The following is a 17,500-nucleotide window of genomic DNA, read 5'->3' on the forward strand; positions in this document are numbered from 1 at the left end:
TTTACCTTGCACATCTGGTTACATATGTGAAATAAGGGTATTATTATTTGTGTTTTGTTCAGAGCACACACCTGACAAAAGACCATTAATATTAAATGTTGATGTGATGATGATAGTTCGTTTAAATGTGATGCGTATCGTCGTTGTCGGGTGGAAACCTTGTATGTCCTTGTCCTTGTAAACCGTTAGTTTTGTATTTATCATTTTTAAAATGATTCAAACTAGTGAAAACAGCCGATCAGCTGTTTTCACTATTTTTGTGCAATGGCCTTGTATGATGAAGCAATGCTTTAAATGTACAAATTTGAAACTTGGAGATACAAGGTTTCTGCCCGACAGCGACGATATGTATATGTGACTTTGTTATGGCCAGAGGTACATTATGTCAGGAGATGTGGCCCTCTTTGAAAAAAAGAGGGCCCCTGCCCTACTTCATCATACAAGAGAGTCACACACAAGTGCAGAGGTCTCCACCCAACAGGCCAGACATTGTCCATGCAGAGATGTGCGGGTCCACTGATAAGTCCAACAGCGGCAGTTTGAGACTCTCAGCCCACTTAAAGCTCAGAACCTCCTTAGCAGACTTTCTAAAAATCTACAATTACATTTGGGACGACCCCCCCCCCCCCCCACCCCCCATCTGAAATCCATCCTAAACAATAGCAGTATACGATCCTTGGGAGGAGAGGATTATGTGTCTGTTATTATTATAAGTAATGCCGTTTGAATGTCTTCCGCTTCTGGCTGCTGCTTTCAAACGATTGGATTACAAATTCGGCTGCATCTCTGAAGTGGATTTTTGGGACGCGTGTGCAGTGCACACACGTACACATGCACACACGAGTGTACGTGTACGTGTACGTGTACGTGTACGTGAGTGTGTGTGTGTGTGTGTGCGTGTCATAAAGTTAGCTGCTGACTGCAGGACTTTAGGGGTGTTGCTGGTTTGATGACCCAGTAAAACCTTCAAAAGACCCCTTTTCTGGTCACTAATCCTCCACAATGATGATACTGAACATAGTTCTCTCTCTCTCTCTCTCTCTCTCTCTCTCTCTCTCTCTCTCTCTCTCTCTCTCTCTCTCTCTCTCAACATGCATCATATTAGCATGCATCATATTAAAGTGATCTTGAACAGTGATTGTCACTATCATGGACCATTATAAAGCGCTTTAAGTTCGCAACTTGCCTAGAAAAGCGCTGTAAAAATCCATTATTATTATCATACATGAAGCCTTCGATAAACATTCTTCTTTCCTCCTGTGTCTCCACTCCACTCCATTCCAACAGTATAAACTTTCTTTGTCTGTGGGTTTCAACTAGAACAATAGATTTATAATCCCAGAACAATACCTCCTCGAGTTGCCAGCCAAACACAACAAACACACTCAGTAGTGAAACTGGCATGGATGTCAAATAATTGTTAGACATTTGACTGTGTGTTTGGCATTGAACATTGGAACATAATACATCTAAATTGCATTTCTGTTTTGCTTTTATTTTTTTATTTTTTTATCATTTTTATCCCACGATTTTGTAACCCATTTTCACCCAGTGCCAATTGCCTATGTAATCCTGGGCTCTGCTCTTCCTCTGCCGCGCTTGGGGAGACAACGGACTGACCTCATGCTTCCTTCTATGCATGAGGAGTCCAAGTTGCTTCTTTTCACCTGACATCAGGGATTTCCCCGGTTTGGACGTAGCGCGTGGAAGGAACACGTTATTCCAACCAGTTCCTTTCCCCACCATCAGGCGCCCCGGCTGGCCAGGGGGAAGCATTATAGAGACCATTTACTACATGTTTTTGTGAGGGTACCTACCCTAGGTGACACAGGGAGAACATGCAAACTCCACACAGAAAGGCCCTATTGCCAACCCCACCTAGGGTGTGGAGGAGGGAACAAGCCCACAGCGTCCCCCGGCGGAAAATCGAACCCAGGACCTTAGCTGTGATGCGACAGCGCTAACCACTACACCACTGTGCCCCTCTGTTTTGCTTTTAGGCTTTGTAAACAAACATTGCAGATGACAATCCTATATTAAAATGTCCTAACTGGAGGCAACGCCATCATGCTTATGTCACTATGACTGAGCCATAACCATATAAGGAGCTAAGCCCAATGCAGCTACGCCCCAAATATGAAGTGTGTTGTCTAAACTCAGTGTGTCGTTATGGCATCAGGCGCAAAGCTCCATACAGTATTATGAGGGCAAAAGGGGGCATGTATTGAGGACATCAGGGATCTCCATATATGGGCATGAAAGGGATAAGGTGGAGACCGATATAGAGATCTCCATATATGGGCATATCGGTTGGATCGGTGGTGTGACGTATACTGTAGGTATAAGGGCCGAATAGCCATAGTATGTATACGTTACCAGAGTCTAATATAACTTAAACATAAGACTGGCATTATTAACAATAATAGTTTTGGAGAAGAAAAAAAAACATACCGGTATGTATATCGTCACTGTCAGGCTAAAACCTTGTATCTCCAAGTTTGACATTTGTAGGTTTTTTTGTAAAGTAAAGCCCTGCTTCATCATGTCATTAAACTGACACAAGCCTAGTGAAAATAGCAGATCTGCAAGCACACAAATGTGTGTTGGCCTATAACAGAGTTCATGTGCTTATGAAACCTAGAACATTCTGAGATATAAGAAAACTACTGGAAATGACTTTAAACTGACACAAGTGTACTTGCTAATGCTCTGTGACCACCAACATAATCCCTGCAAGCCACCCTCACTCTGTGTGTGTGTGTGTGTGTGTGTGTGTGTGTGTGTGTGTGTGTGTGTGTGTGTGTGTGTGTGTGTGTGTGTGTGTGTGTGTGTGTGTGTGTGTGTGTGTGTGTGTGTGTTAGACAGACAGTAACACTCTTTTGACTGGGATTAATCTGCTCTCACTTCCTTAAACACTTCCATTAAGGCTTGCTCTGTGAGACACTCATCTCTGCTAATGCCTGCTATACACTCACGCACGCACGCACGCACGCACGCACGCACGCACGCACACACGCGCACACACACACACACACACACACACACACACACACACACACACACACACACACACACACACACACACACAGTAATAAAAAGAAGTGGTTATGATCAGAAGATGCTCTTTCTCTCCTCTCCTTCTTCAAGCTCTAATCCATCTCTCTCTCTCTCTCTCTCTCTCTCTGAGTCATGTTTGAAGTGCTTGCATCTAGTTACTCAATGACCAAGAGATCCTCTCCTCTCCTCTCCTCTCCTCTCCTCTCCTCTCCTCTCCTCTCCTCTCCTCTCCTCTCCTCTCCTCTCCTCTCCTCTCCTCTTAGCTTGTTGTTGAACCTCAATAGGCGTCATTATAATAATTACATGTGGGTGGATAATGGAGGCTGGTCAGAAAAGAGCACTCAACCTTTCTATTTATGTTTTAAAGTCTGGCTGGTGTAACTTACAAACAAAATAGAGATGTGTCACTAAAAGTTATTCTCTGATGTCTTTTGTTTTCCTGGAATCCATCATGTAACACAACTGGGTCGGCTGGGTGGAGACACCAGTGGTGGAAAAGTAAAAGTATCAATACTGCAAACAATGAAATACTCAATTCAAGTAAATGTTCAGAATTCAAAATGAACTTGAGTAAAAGTACAAAAGTATTGGCATCAAAAGTAGGCTACTCATTATGCAGGAGGTCCCCTTTCAAGTTTTCTAATGTTTAACAATCTTTTCAAAATAGCAGATCTATAAGCTTAAAATGGTTCTAGAGACTTATTTTGTTACTGTAATATCGAAAACAAATCGTCTCTTCAGGGGGTCCCTGGCATAAAGTATTTTCAGAAGGGGGTCCGTGGCCAAATACTTGGAAACCTCTGGTTTAGGCTATACAATACAACATCCGCTGAACATAACTATAGGTGTGTTGATGGGCTCCTAAATCAATGGAGGAAATGACTCCAACCTCCACACTGATCACACATACTGCAACCTCACAGCACTAGGCTGTCCACAGTGGTGGGAAAAACAAAATACTCAAATGTTTTACTTAAGTAAAAGTAATAAGAGTGCATTATATAATTACTCTGTTAGGCTGAAGCCACACCAAGTAAAGTATTGTCATCAAAATGTACTTAGAGTACCAAAAGTAACAATACAGAATGTTTGAAAATAGCCAAATATAACGATAGCCAATCTACAAGCTCACAACGCACTATTTTTGGTGTAGGAGGGAAAAAAGCAGAGCAAGTGGAGCTGCACCTTTACCTCTACCTCACAACATGTCTGCTAATAGACTCTCTAGGCTTTACAATTCAGGTGATGTTGCTTAAAATTATCCACCAAAAACATTAACAGGAGGAGACAGCGATGGAGAAAAAGTTAAAGATTCAAACCAGAAAAGTTTGTGTGTGGGCGCGCGCTGTGTGCGCGTGTGTGTGTTTGTCTTGTGTGAGTTATCATTGTGGTTAATAATGTGTCTGCAGTGAGACTCATAAAGTTATGATTTACACCCTGCTGCAGATGAGACAGGCTGCCAGACATACTGCTGCTGGCCTCCTGTCTGTCTGTCTGTCTGTCTGTCTGTCTGTCTGTCTGTCTGTCTGCCTGTCTGTCTGTCTGCCTGCCTGCCTGCCTGCCTGCCTGCCTGCCTGCCTGCCTGCCTGCCTGCCTGCCTGCCTGACTGTCTGCCTTTACAGCTGTATGAATCTTCAAAATCTTCCAGGTGTTTTCAGCATTTTTGCTGCGTAACGCTTGGATGTTTATTCAGCATGTTTGCTGCGTAGTGCGTATAGGTGTATTTGCTGCAACATGCTTTGTCACCTCATTGTAAAGAAGTTTTTTAGAGCATATTATAGATAAAACTGTTTTATTCAGTCCTATAAAAGTCCATAAAACGCCAAAACTAAATGGAATTCTATTCAAAGGACTTTGAATGAAACTAAATCAAACTTTTTTTTGTCAAAATTAACACTGATTTGATTTTAGACTTCCTCTGTTCTACTCCAGTTTCATCTCATGCAGCCGATAGCATTAGCGTTAGCTCCTTACCGTCGTCTCTCTGTTGGCTAATCTGACCCATTTTGTTCATAAAGTCTCCTGGATAATTTCCATCAAGGCAGAGCTCCCTCTCTCTCTCTCTCTCTCTCTCTCTCTCTCTCTCTCTCTCTCTCTCTCTCTCTCTCTCGCTCTCTCTCTCTCTCTCTCTCTCTCTCTCTCTCTCTCTCTCACTCTCTCTCTCTCTCTCTCTCGCTCCTCGTCCTCTGCGGATCGTAACCCTTCTTTAGATTAACTGTAATTTCTGCGGCTTCTCACAGCCAGAGTGTTAAGCCATCTATCTGTGGATCTCAATCTGACGTCATTACAGGAGCTAAAGCCTTGAACTCACACATGATTCCTTCTTCACCTTTGGCCTTTCATTCTATTTTATTTCATTTGAAGTTCATAAAGCACATTTAACCACTTTAAAAGATGTTGTGAGTTTGTAGATCTGCTATGTTCACATGTTGGTCGGCTATTTGTATAGGCTTACTCTTTCGTAATGGGTTTAAATGGTTAAACATCTGCATGCTGAGTGTCAACCAGTGTTAATTTTCACAGCAAACTTTTAGTCGAATTTTAGTTAAATATCAAAAGGTTTTAGTCGACTCAATCTACAGTTGTTTTACAGTTGAGTGACCTGTAGACCTACTGCACACACATGTACTGTATAAAGAGAGCTGCTTTCAGTTTTTTTGTCACAAAGCGACTGCAAATGACTTGTTCCAAAAAGCTCCATACCCTCATTACCCTGTATATATAGGGGAAATCTCGATCTTTCGAACGACCATCATTTCGACCGGAGGGTTAGCGACTCACCCCACGGAGGTTAGGGTTATAGGTAAGGGTTAGAGTTAGAGTTGGGTGTCGAAAAGATGACATGTAGAAACAGCGAAGCGCTCCCGTATATATAACATGTAGGCCTACATAACGCCAAATATGTGACATAGCTCTGTTTACACAATAATGCTGTACTCCCTCCAACTGTATATATGTTCTGCTTTTTCAACAGTTTATATTTTGACACTTGCTTTGGCAATGTAAATGTATGTTTTTTCATGCCAATAAAGCTCCTTTGAATTGAAAATCAAATTGTTATAATCGACTAAAATGGATTGTGGCACTGGTTTGCGCCACTTGGCCGCGTGACGAAAACAGACCATCTACAAGCACACTGCGCGTCGCAAACGAGTTGTCGGCTTGTAAATCGTCCATTTTCAGAGTGTGACACCCGTCACCCACACGCAACCAGCATACAATTACTTGACTTAGTTCTGCTGGATCTCTTCTCCAGAGAGAGACAGACAGACAGACAGACAGACAGACAGACAGACACACACACACACAGACAGACAGACAGACAGACAGACACACAGACAGACAGACATGGAGAGAGGGAGGGAGGAGGAGGGTGAGAGACAGACAGACAGACAGACAGACAGACAGACAGACAGACAGACAGACATTATACTGTGAGGAATTGTCAGCTTGTCAGCCGTGTTCTCACCATGAGTGTGATGGACGATAATGAGAAGTTAGTCGAGAATGTGCGTGTGTGTGTGTGTGTGTGTGTGTGTGTGTGTGTGTGTGTGTGTGTGTGTGTGTGTGTGTGTGTGTGTGTGTGTGTGTGTGCGTGCGTCTCACCTCCTTGCTCACACAGCTGCTGGGCCAAAGCGTCCTTGAAGATGATCTGTCCTCGATATGTGGCTGTGGCCCTGAGAGAGAGAGAGAGAGAGAGAGAGAGAGAGAGAGAGAGAGATATGAGGAGAGAGAGAGGCAGATGTTGAACATTAAAATCAACGGCACAGAGGTAAATGATAACGAGTCTGTATGCAGGTGACGTCACGTGAGATAAGATGAGATATACTTTATTAATCCCAGAGGGGAAATTGAGGCGTTACAGCAGCATTGGGTGACAACAAAAACAAATAAACCCCTGGTCAAACAAGGACACAACAAACATAAATGGACACAATCACAACGACCATAGTCAGCACATGACTATGCACAAGGGAGAAAAGTTCTGGCAGTTTGCAGGAAAGAGAGTCTGTACCGCTCCATGAGCATTTTCGGGAGGAAAGTAAGCCTCTTCCTGTCCTACAGATCACCGTAGAGTGGATAGGAGGGGTTAACCATGATGGAGTTTAGTTTGTCCATTATCCTCCTCTCTGCAACTGACTGCAGCCCCTCCATTCGGAGGCCAACTACTGAGCCGGCCTTCTTAATGTTTTTTTTTTAGCTTGTTCAGCTCCCAGGCCTTGAAGCAGAATGCTAGCCAACACAGACTGGTAAAACATGTACAGCAGCCTGCTGCACACATTAAAGGACTTGAGCATCCTCAGGAGGTACAGTCTACTCTGTCCCTGTTTGTAAACAGCCGTGACGATGTGTCCATGTGTCCTCACTGGAGGAAGTGAGCTCAACATAACAGGTACAGTACAACCAGGGACGTGCAGAGAATGTTAGAGAGGCAGGGCCTGACATTTCTAAAAGGGCCTTTTGGTGGAAATATTGAAAATAGCAGAGTGCGACGCGTTGTGAGCTTGGAGGTCGGCTATAGTTTCAAAGTGTGATATCACATTGAACTAAGCATTATCAAGTCAATACTGGAGATGTGGCTTAACGGCATGGATTTCTACACAGAGAGGGCAATGATTTCAACATGAGATGCGGCATTCAAGTTCAGGAGAGTTTGGACAGGGGGAATTCTCTTGAATGCTGCCTTCAGGTATGGCATGGAGAGAGGGCATTTGCATTTCTATCACCATAGTAAAAACTACATGAAAGGGCACTTTTTACAGACAGATAAAAGGGCAGGGGCTCAAGCCCCCTTTAATGTCTACGTGTGCACGTGCCTGGGTACAACATTCTTCAGGCTGAGGACCTCTTGGAATCTGTTGCTGATCTATAGTCGCCATAGTGGCATGGCATCATCGTGGTATTCCTATTCTTGCTATTAACGTTTGAAAAAATGCAAATCATTGTGCGTGTGTGTGTGCGATACTGTGCTTGGGTGATTTAACATTGACGGCTGTGATGACAGGTGACGGAAGAGTGCCAGCCGGCTTAGCAACGGTTGCTAAGCTAGCATTGGGCAGTCACTTTTGGGGACGGGGCTTAGCGAAGGGTGAATTGCGCACTTCAATCCGTAGTGCACTTATTAGCCCGTCAAAGTGCTACACATTCTGCTGTGCTGAATGCCTGAAGTCGACCTGGTCCAACCGTGTTCATGGCTCAACACGAAGCAGACAGTGTTCCAGCCATAGACTGTAAAAGAATTATATAATAATAATAATAAATTACACTATGTGTGTTCTAGTAGCACGCTAAGTACAGTATGATGATGATGGTTTATGATGATGATGTATGATGGTTTATGATGACTAGTCCTTACCCGTTCAAAGATATGAGCTCCGAAATGATGTGCAGTGTGTGGGTTATGGGATGTGCACTGTGCACACGGTATATGAGGGATGGAAAGTAACTTTAACTGGTTCTTGCATGATAATATGTAGGAGCATCAATGTAAGAAATACCCGTTTCGTTTAATGGCTATGTGTGTGTGTGTGTGTGTGTGTGTGTGTGTGTGTGTGTGTGTGTGTGTGTGCAGCGGTTTGGACCGTGAGACCATCCGCAGAGTAGTCTGTGTTTCTTTTTGAGAGGGTCGGTCTGCCTGAAAAACGCGTTTTGGAACGAAACGGTTACGTTTTGCGCGTTTGTGACGCCCTCTACGGGTGGAATTGGAAATGCTTCTGGGGATTCGTTGAGTAAGCCACCCGCAACCTGTGGCAGAAATTCAGTGTTGACTCGACGTTTTGTTTGTGATTTATGGCTATTGTTTGCAAAACGGGCCCCTCCCGCTAACTTTGGAAGCCCGTTACGAACGAACGGTATGGACTATCAAAATATCCCTTGACTATGTTCATTGCATGGGTTCAGAGATCATGTGTACCCATTTTCGTGACATTTGAAGAAAATATGTAGGAAAAGGAGCAAAAAGTGTGTTTTGGAGAAAATTCAAAATGGCGGAAAATCTATCCTGACGCAAATGGGCGGGGCCTAAATGGGGAGATGCGTATTGACCCAAGGAATCCAGGGAAAAAAGAATTTTAATTTTTCGACCTACGGTTCAAGAGTTACAAGGCAAGTAGGCCGTTATAGCGCCACCATGAGGCAGAGTGGAAATGCTTTTGGGGATTCGTTGAGTATGCCACCCGCGACCCTTGGTTAAAATTCAGTGTTGACTCGACAATTTGTTTGTGCTTTACGGCTATTGTTTGCGGTCCCATCCTGCTAATAACTTTGGAAGCCCGTTACGAACGAACGGTACAGACTATCGACATATCCCTTGAGTATATTCATTGCATGGGTTCATAGATCATGTATACCGCTTTTTGCGACATTTGAAGAAAATATGTAGGAAAAGGAGCAAAAAGTGTGTTTTGGAGAAAATTCAAGATGGCGGAAAATCTAGCCTGGCGCAAATGGGCGTGGCCTATATCGGGAGATGCGTCTCGACCCACGGAATCCAGGGAAAAAATAATTTTAATTTTCCGACCTACGGTTCAAGAGTTACAGGCCGAAACGTAAAGTGGACTGTTATAGCGCCACCATGAGGCCAACTGACAAAGTTATTTTTTATGTAATCCTTGATATCATTATAAATCTCCTCTCAGAGTTTTGTAACTGTAGCCCCTATGGTTTGCGAGAAAAAAAATATTGAATGTGAGTTTTTGCGATTCCCATTATAAGTCAATGGGAAAAATGTATTCACTAATAAATTAATATCAATTAAACGATTTGTGAAAGTGAAAAAAGGGCTTCACAGTTGTGTCAGGTGTGTTCATATGCTAATGGTGATGCGATTTCAGATCAATTGCTCCAGCCACTGAGGAGAAACGCTGTGACAGACAGACAGACAGACACTCAGACACTCAGACACTCAGACAGACATTCGCTAAATTATATGTTAGATGATGATGCTGTATAGACTCGTCATTATATTGTCCAAAAGATCTCATTCCTATTCCTACGACCAAACTCCGCCAGGTCCGGGGTAGGCAACCCGGCCTGGCGGAGACCTGTGCTCTGACCTCAGAGGAGCACACTTTTCTAGTTTCTGTCTATCGTTTTCCAACTTTGTTGAAGTGTGCAGTGATGGACTTTGCTTCTACCTGTGCTGTGAACGTAGAGTTGAGTTGAGGCCATCAAGGTATCTGCGGCTGAATAATGCAATGAGCCTCATTAATATGCAATGAGCCTCGTTAATTATTAATTAGCCAGGAGCCGCCGCTGTGCTTTGGGCAGAACTAAACATATTTAACAACATTCATATTTCAAGAACAAAACATATTAAATGGCATCCATATTTCACCGGTGGATGAAAACTAATTTGGAGTTTGGTATTTATGAATAAAATATGATGTGTACGACACTGCACCGGGGGGAGAGTAGGAACATGAAGATGAAATATTTACTTAACATACTGTGTGAGAGTCTCAAAGCATGTCAACACAACTGGTACACACATGCATGCTCGCAGTCACGCACGCACACACGCATGTACGCATGTCAACTACACTACATGGCGAGAAATGCTGTTTTTAAATTTTGTATTGAAATGCTAATTATGCGGAAAACCTAAATGTTCATTGAACATGACTCTGGCTCTGTATGTGTGTGTGTGTGTGTGTGTGTGTGTGTGTGTCATTAAGGTATTTAGTCTTTTAGTGTGTGTGTGTGTGTGTGTGTGTGTGTGTGTGTGTGTGTGTGTGTGTGTGTGTGTGTGTGATTACTGCAGCGTGACATCACCGTCTGGCCTGCATGGAGACACACACGCACGCACGCACGCACGCACGCACACTTTCAATCATTTACGGAACATAATTGTTCATTTGACTGTTTTCGAGGGTAAAGCGAGAACCCTAAACATGTCAGTATACTCCCCCCCCACTCTCTCTCTCTCTCTCTCTCTCTCTCTCTCTACTACTACACACATTTCACAAGACACTTTATTTCTTATTTACGCTCTTAACCAGAGTAGTAGGCTGACCACGAGAAGATAAAACCCCAGTCAATAAACAGGTAAATCGTCACTTAAAGGCAATTCCGTAAGGAGTGCTTTTCTTATGGCAATCTGATGTTATTCCATCCAAGTATTGGAGACAAAAAAATAAATTAAAAAAAAAAGAAAAAAAAGGGAAAAAAAACGAAGTAAAAAAAACACGCACGCACGGACGCACGCACGCACACAAACACACACACACACACACACACACACACACACACACACACACACACACACACACACACACACACACACACACACACACTTTGACTCGTCCTCTCCTCAAAGTCCAATTAAAAGCTCATTTTGTCTCGCAGCTCGTTTGCTTCTGTCTGATAATCATGATGAATAGGAGACGCGTCGGGAAGCCTTTAAAATAACACTCCACAATTGGTTGATTTATCATTTTAAGCAACACTCTCTGATTGGCTGATTCATGAGCCGCTGGGATTGGAGCACAGCAGTCACACAGACAGACACACAGACAGACAGACAACAGGGAAACGTTTAACTGAGATTTTTGTTAATGAAAAATTGCCACACTGTTTCTAGTTGTCTGGACCAGACAACGAGGCATCCTCTCCTCTCCTCTCCTCTCCTCTCCTCTCCTCTCCTCTCCTCAATGAATGAATTAAGGTCTCTAGGTGAACATGCATATTTAATGAAAGTGTTGTGTTGAGGGATTTGGGAGTTGTTGTGGTAAATCAGCTGCTTTGTTAGAACACGGTCTGTTAGGCATCCTTCAAATAATTACTGATCCAAGCAAAGCCGCTTTGACCTATAGATACCAAAAGCACACACATGAGATCCAATGCAAAGCACACATTTAATGTGGGAAAACGTGAATTTGTGAACTGCAGTGTTCATTTTGACTGCATATTTTTGCTTTGAGTTTTGGTCATGGTCTTTGGAATACAATTCCATTCAGTCATATTTTAGTCACCTGAAACGTTATACTTTTAGTCCTGTTTTAGTTGACTAAATGTCATAAGGTTATAGTCGACTAAATCTGTGGTTGAATTGGTCGACATAAAACATAATTGGAGGGTCTCGATGTCGTCATGATGCCTGATTCTGGCAAAAAATTACAAGCTCACAAGTTGTGAGCTTGTAGATCAGCTATTTTTGGAGCTGACCCCTGTGCGTAAGTGTAACGTAAAATAACTTAGTTCTACTGGATCTCTTCTCCACTAGCCCCTCCCTAACATGTTAGTCTTTTTCACAACATTGTCTATAATCGTCACTGTCGGGCAGAAACCTTGTATCTCCAAGTTTCAAATGTGACTTTTTTCGTTAAGTAAAGCCCTGCTTCATCATACAAGACTGTCGCACAAGACTAGTGAAAATAGCAGATCTACAAGCACTGTAGATCGGCTATTTTCACTATTTTAAATCGTTTTTTAAAATGATAAATGCAAAACGAACGGTTTTGGACATACAAGGTTTCCACTCGACAACGACGATATATTTAGTCATATTTTTAGGCATCATGACTTAGTTTTTACACAACAGTTAGAGTTACAAAGTTACAGGCACCGAGTAAGGAAACACAGTAATTCAAAGGTAAGATATAACAATAAACCATGAATACAGAACATCAGTACAGTATACAGTATACAGCTATCCTGAATTGTGCAGAACAACAACGCCAGGTTACAGTGTCCTCACTGTATCCTGCGCAAAACAACAAAAAGTGCCGGTAACACGGGTTGGTGGTAGCAAGACAGTAACAGACAGACAGACAGGCAGGCGGACTGCAGACAGACAGACAGACAGACAGACAGACAGACATCGATAGTGTCTCCCAATCATTTCTGCTATTTGCGTTTCACAGTGTGACTATACTCCGCCCTCCCAGGAGCACGCCTCATTACAGCGCATTTAAAATCAAACGCCCCCCTTCGGCCTCCCTCTCTCTCTCTCTCTCTCTCTCTCTCTCTCTCTCTCTCTCTCTCTCTCTCCACGCTCTATTTCATGTAGAATTGATGGGGGGGTGTGGTGGGGGGCGTGCGCCAACACAGCTGTGATGTGACCATTCATACCAGTATTGATTGGACCACATGGCGTGCGGTGAGATGTGTGTGTGTGTGTGTGTGTGTGTGTGTGTGTGTGTGTGTGCGCTGGTGGGTGCGTGTGCAAGGGGAGATGGTCTCCTGGTCTCGGGGGAAATAAGTCAGTATGATGGAAGGTTCCAACAGCCCGAGGAGAACATATCGTATCGTACACGGTAAGGTAGGAACAGGGTCTGGGGACCAGCGGCACCGAATGCCCACGTTCATCTTTGGAAAATGAGAATGAAGTCCTGATTTATCCTGCAGCCCGATGACCATTATTCTGCTGTTAACGGCACCCCCCCCCTTTTTTTACCGACCTCGATGTGACGCGAATGGAAATTGGAATTTCATGGACATAAGTATGTCAGATTTGCCGATAGAAATCTGTACCGGTGTCGATCCCGCATGTCTCCTCCATTGACCGCCTGTCACTCTGAGATGTGATGTTAAATAGCTCAATATTGTGATAGTAATTATTTCTATGGAGCAGAGGTATACAACTTGTTTTTTCAAAGTCGGACAGATTTGAAAGGAAAATGTAAATACTTTCAAGGTTTTTCAGGCCAAAGACACTGACAGATGAAGCAGGGTCAGGGACCCCCACTTGTGTAAAATTGTGTTTCAGCTAAAAAAAGGATTTGTCATAGAATTCATAGATAGCTTCATGGAGTTTGACAGCACTATCATCAGTGGCTGTCATTAACCATTAACCACTTTAACCCCAATACTTGAGCCTTATTAGTTACTTGGTCCCCCTCTATACCAAATCTCTTTGCTGAAAATAGCCGATCTAAAAGCTCACAACGCCTCGCAGTGAGCTGGAAGATCAGTGGCCAACAGTCGTGGCGAAGAGATTTGGTGTAGACTAGAGCAGCGGTTTTCAATCATTTTTGACTCAGAGCACCCCTGTAAATAACTTTTTTCATCCACGGCACCCCTGAATTACACTCTAGATTTTACACTGTAAATCTTATATCATATTACGTTATGTAAATATGCACATCTTTCCACCTCAGATGCAGTGCAGTATGTCACAGAGAAATATCTGTTCCCATCAGAACTGACTGAAAATAACTTTATACTTGACGTTTAACCACTTGAAACCCAGCATCCCTATTCTGGGGGAAAGGTTCACCAAAAATAGCCGATCTACAAGCTCACAACGTGCCACTTTGTAGATCCGCTATTTTTGGTGAAGAGAGTTGGCTGTAGATGGAGAAAGAACTCATCAAGTACAGTGCAAAAGGTCTGTTCTACTAAGCATAGTGAAGTGATATTGATGTTGTGATATTGATGAAATCCAAATATTATCAGATTATTCTGAGGCACTCCTGGACTGGCTTCATGGCACCCACTTTGGGAAACCCTGGGGGGAGGGGGGGATGGTCCAAGCCAAGGATTGCTCCCTGTGGGACCCCGGTCAACATGCCGGCAGGTCTGTGCTGAGTGAACGTGACGATGGCAAAATCGAAGCCGCTCGACTCTGACACAGCGGTAACGGTGTCAGTCACTCGTTAGCACAGCCGCTCGTTAGCACAGCCACTCGTTAGCAAAGTGATTTCATGGTCAAACCGAGTGTACGGTGGACAGGAGGACGGTCAATATTAGAGACAGAGAGATGGATAGGTCACCTGTCACCATGACACCCTGACCTCTGACCTCCCTGGAAGACAGGGGACAGGTCACTTAAACTATGACGGACAATGTTCGTGGGTTACCTTTTTTCGCTGACGAAAATTAAACAAAAACTAAATAAAAAACTAAGCTATGATGACTAAAACTAAGACTAAATGTATTGACAATGTTGTCAACAAAATAAAAAAAACTAGACTAAAATGTTAGGGAGGGACTAGAGGAGAAGAGATCCAGTCCAAGTCATTTTATGTTTAGGTTGGGCTCCGGTGTTGCACTCTGAAAATAGCCGATCTACAAGCTCACAGCGTGCCGCGGCTATATTCAGCATGAAACCAAGTGTAAAGTCAGTCATTACGACGCCATGAAGGCCAAAACACATTTTTGTCGACAAAATAAATAAACAATAGATTTAGTCGACTAAAATCTTATGATTTAGTCAACTAAAACTAGAACATTTCAGGTGACTATGGCATCCTCCTCCACCCTTTCTCCCCAACATTTACTGCCATCACATTCATTTTGTGGCTTTTGCCTGCTTCCTGTTCCATTGCGTTGGGCCGCCTGTGCGTCACCGACGTTACGGAAAGTCATCATTTTAAAAATGATTAAAAATATATATATAAATATTCAAGCGTGAGGCGTTGTTGTGCTTGTAACGTACACATTTGAGATACGAGGTTTCTGCCTGACAGTGAGGATATAATACGTAGCATGGTGATTTATGCGTCATGAAATAAACTATACACTAAATAAGGACACCACACGCACACACACGCAGTCAATCTGTTTTCGTTGACTAATTTTCAGCAGTTATGATGTACAAGCTGTGATGTACACACTGTTGAAGCTTTGGGTGATCCAACAAGTCTGTCTGTGCTTTTTCACTGTGCTGATGTGATTGTGTGTGTGTGTGTGTGTGTGTGTGTGTGTGTGTGTGTGTGTGTGTGTGTGTGTGTGTGTGTGTGTGTGTGTGTGTGCGCGCGCGTGTGCGTGTGTGTGAACAGATGGCTACATCATCAACAGCAGCTTAATTACAGCCCAGGACTCGTTCCTTTTCAATTAGCACTAACGAGACAAGTGGCTGCAGCCACACACACACACACACACACACACACACACACACACACACACACACACACACACACACACACACACACACACACACACACACACTCTCTCTCTCTCTCTCTCTCTCTCTCTACTGAGGTTACAACGTATACTCATGAATATGTGATGTATTAAATGATTGATCGATTGATTTTTCTTCATCAAAGTGTCATGGAAGCCCGGCCCATATGGACTTACAGGGCACTTTTCCTGTTCATTTAATATAAACAGACCGGCGATGGGGATCGTCAAGGTTTTATTCATCCGATAGCGGTGATGAGCGGTGCTTTTAAAGGTAAAATCTCGATATTTCAACGTCACATTAGTCGGACTAAGGGTTAGGGTTAGGTTTAGGTTTAGGCATAGATTTACTGAGGTTAGGGTAAGGGTTAGGGTTTCGGTTATGGCATGGTAGCATTCACCAGGTTAATATTCACCAATGTCGGCATTCATTTATTTACATCTTGGACAAAATAGCCAATTTTACATCGAGGTGCCCAGATGTTCCTAGTGCCCGCCTATCCTGTTACCCCCCATAGACCGGACATGATCATTCACAATGTTCAAACAAATAACAAAAACACCCGATTTACATACAGTACAAGGAATGAACCTAGCGTAGTTGCAAAGCTTACATTATATAGCAGGCTATAGAATCAACATTTTCCGTCTTAAACACTTTATTGTTAAAAAGCCATCCCAGAATAGCTCAGGCTTTTTCCTTTGCATTGAATCAAACAAAGGAGCCCTATAATTCGTCGTAAAGTGTACAATAAAACATGAAATGAATGTATTTTTTGTGCCGAATTGGATGTTGATGAGGCCGGGGCGCCTGTGAGTGCACGGCCTGCCGTGGCTAAAAAGATTTTTTTTTAACTACAACAAACAGGAAGCCGAGGGGTCAACCAGGCTCGCCAAAAGCCGCTAATTGCCGCCCGGCATACTATTAACACACACGCTGTGCACTCAGTGATTCTCAATCTTTTTTGGCTTGAGTACCCCCTTTCCCTGATTTCTGAATCCAAGTACCCCCTTTACCCGGCAACAACATTTTGCTTATAAAACTGTAATTAAAATGTAAATAAATAGTGGTATATGATGCTATTTCAAGAATATAAAATCACAAATAAGAAATGGATTTCAAACGGTTTTCATGTCAATAACTTCAATACAGTCAAACAACTTTAAAACACATCCCTGGTACCATTGGGTTGGCAACTCCAATTCTCCTTTTGCACAAAGTAGTGCATTGCAAGATAGAGGGCGCCAGATCCCTTTTAGTCACACCCTACCACTACTTCCTGTTCATCCACAGAGCATTGATTCTAGTTGTTTTCTCCATTAGATTTCTTTTCACTTAATTCAACTTTTATTACTTGGGATGGTAAAAAGATGAGGCAGACAAATAAAATGTATTTTGACAAGCAATAAAAGTTGAAAAAAGTGAAAAGAAAGCACTTTAATCTAATGGAGAACTAGAATCAATGCTCTGTGGGTGAACAGGAAGTATGGTAAGGTGTGACTAAAAGGGATCTGGCGCCCTCTATCTTGCAATGCACTACTTTGTGCAAAAGGAGATTTGTCATCAGTAAACATAACAGTACATGTTTCTTTCCCC

The 17,500-nt window shown here is 43.0% G+C and overlaps 1 protein-coding gene across 1 annotated transcript in view; it reads right to left on the reverse strand.

Annotated features, from left to right (window-relative positions):
- Window positions 1–17,500, reverse strand: part of reln (reelin) — a gene marked incomplete at its 5' end in the record, with an annotated part of 143,796 nt that overhangs the window by 79,116 nt on the left and 47,180 nt on the right. The window contains 1 exon segment of the mRNA XM_080737038.1: window positions 6,664–6,734. Within this exon segment, the coding sequence (XP_080593164.1) occupies window positions 6,664–6,734 (71 nt within the window).

Source organism: Nannobrachium achirus (assembly GCF_963921795.1).
Source record: "Nannobrachium achirus genome assembly, chromosome: 11".
Lineage (NCBI taxonomy): Eukaryota > Metazoa > Chordata > Actinopteri > Myctophiformes > Myctophidae > Nannobrachium > Nannobrachium achirus.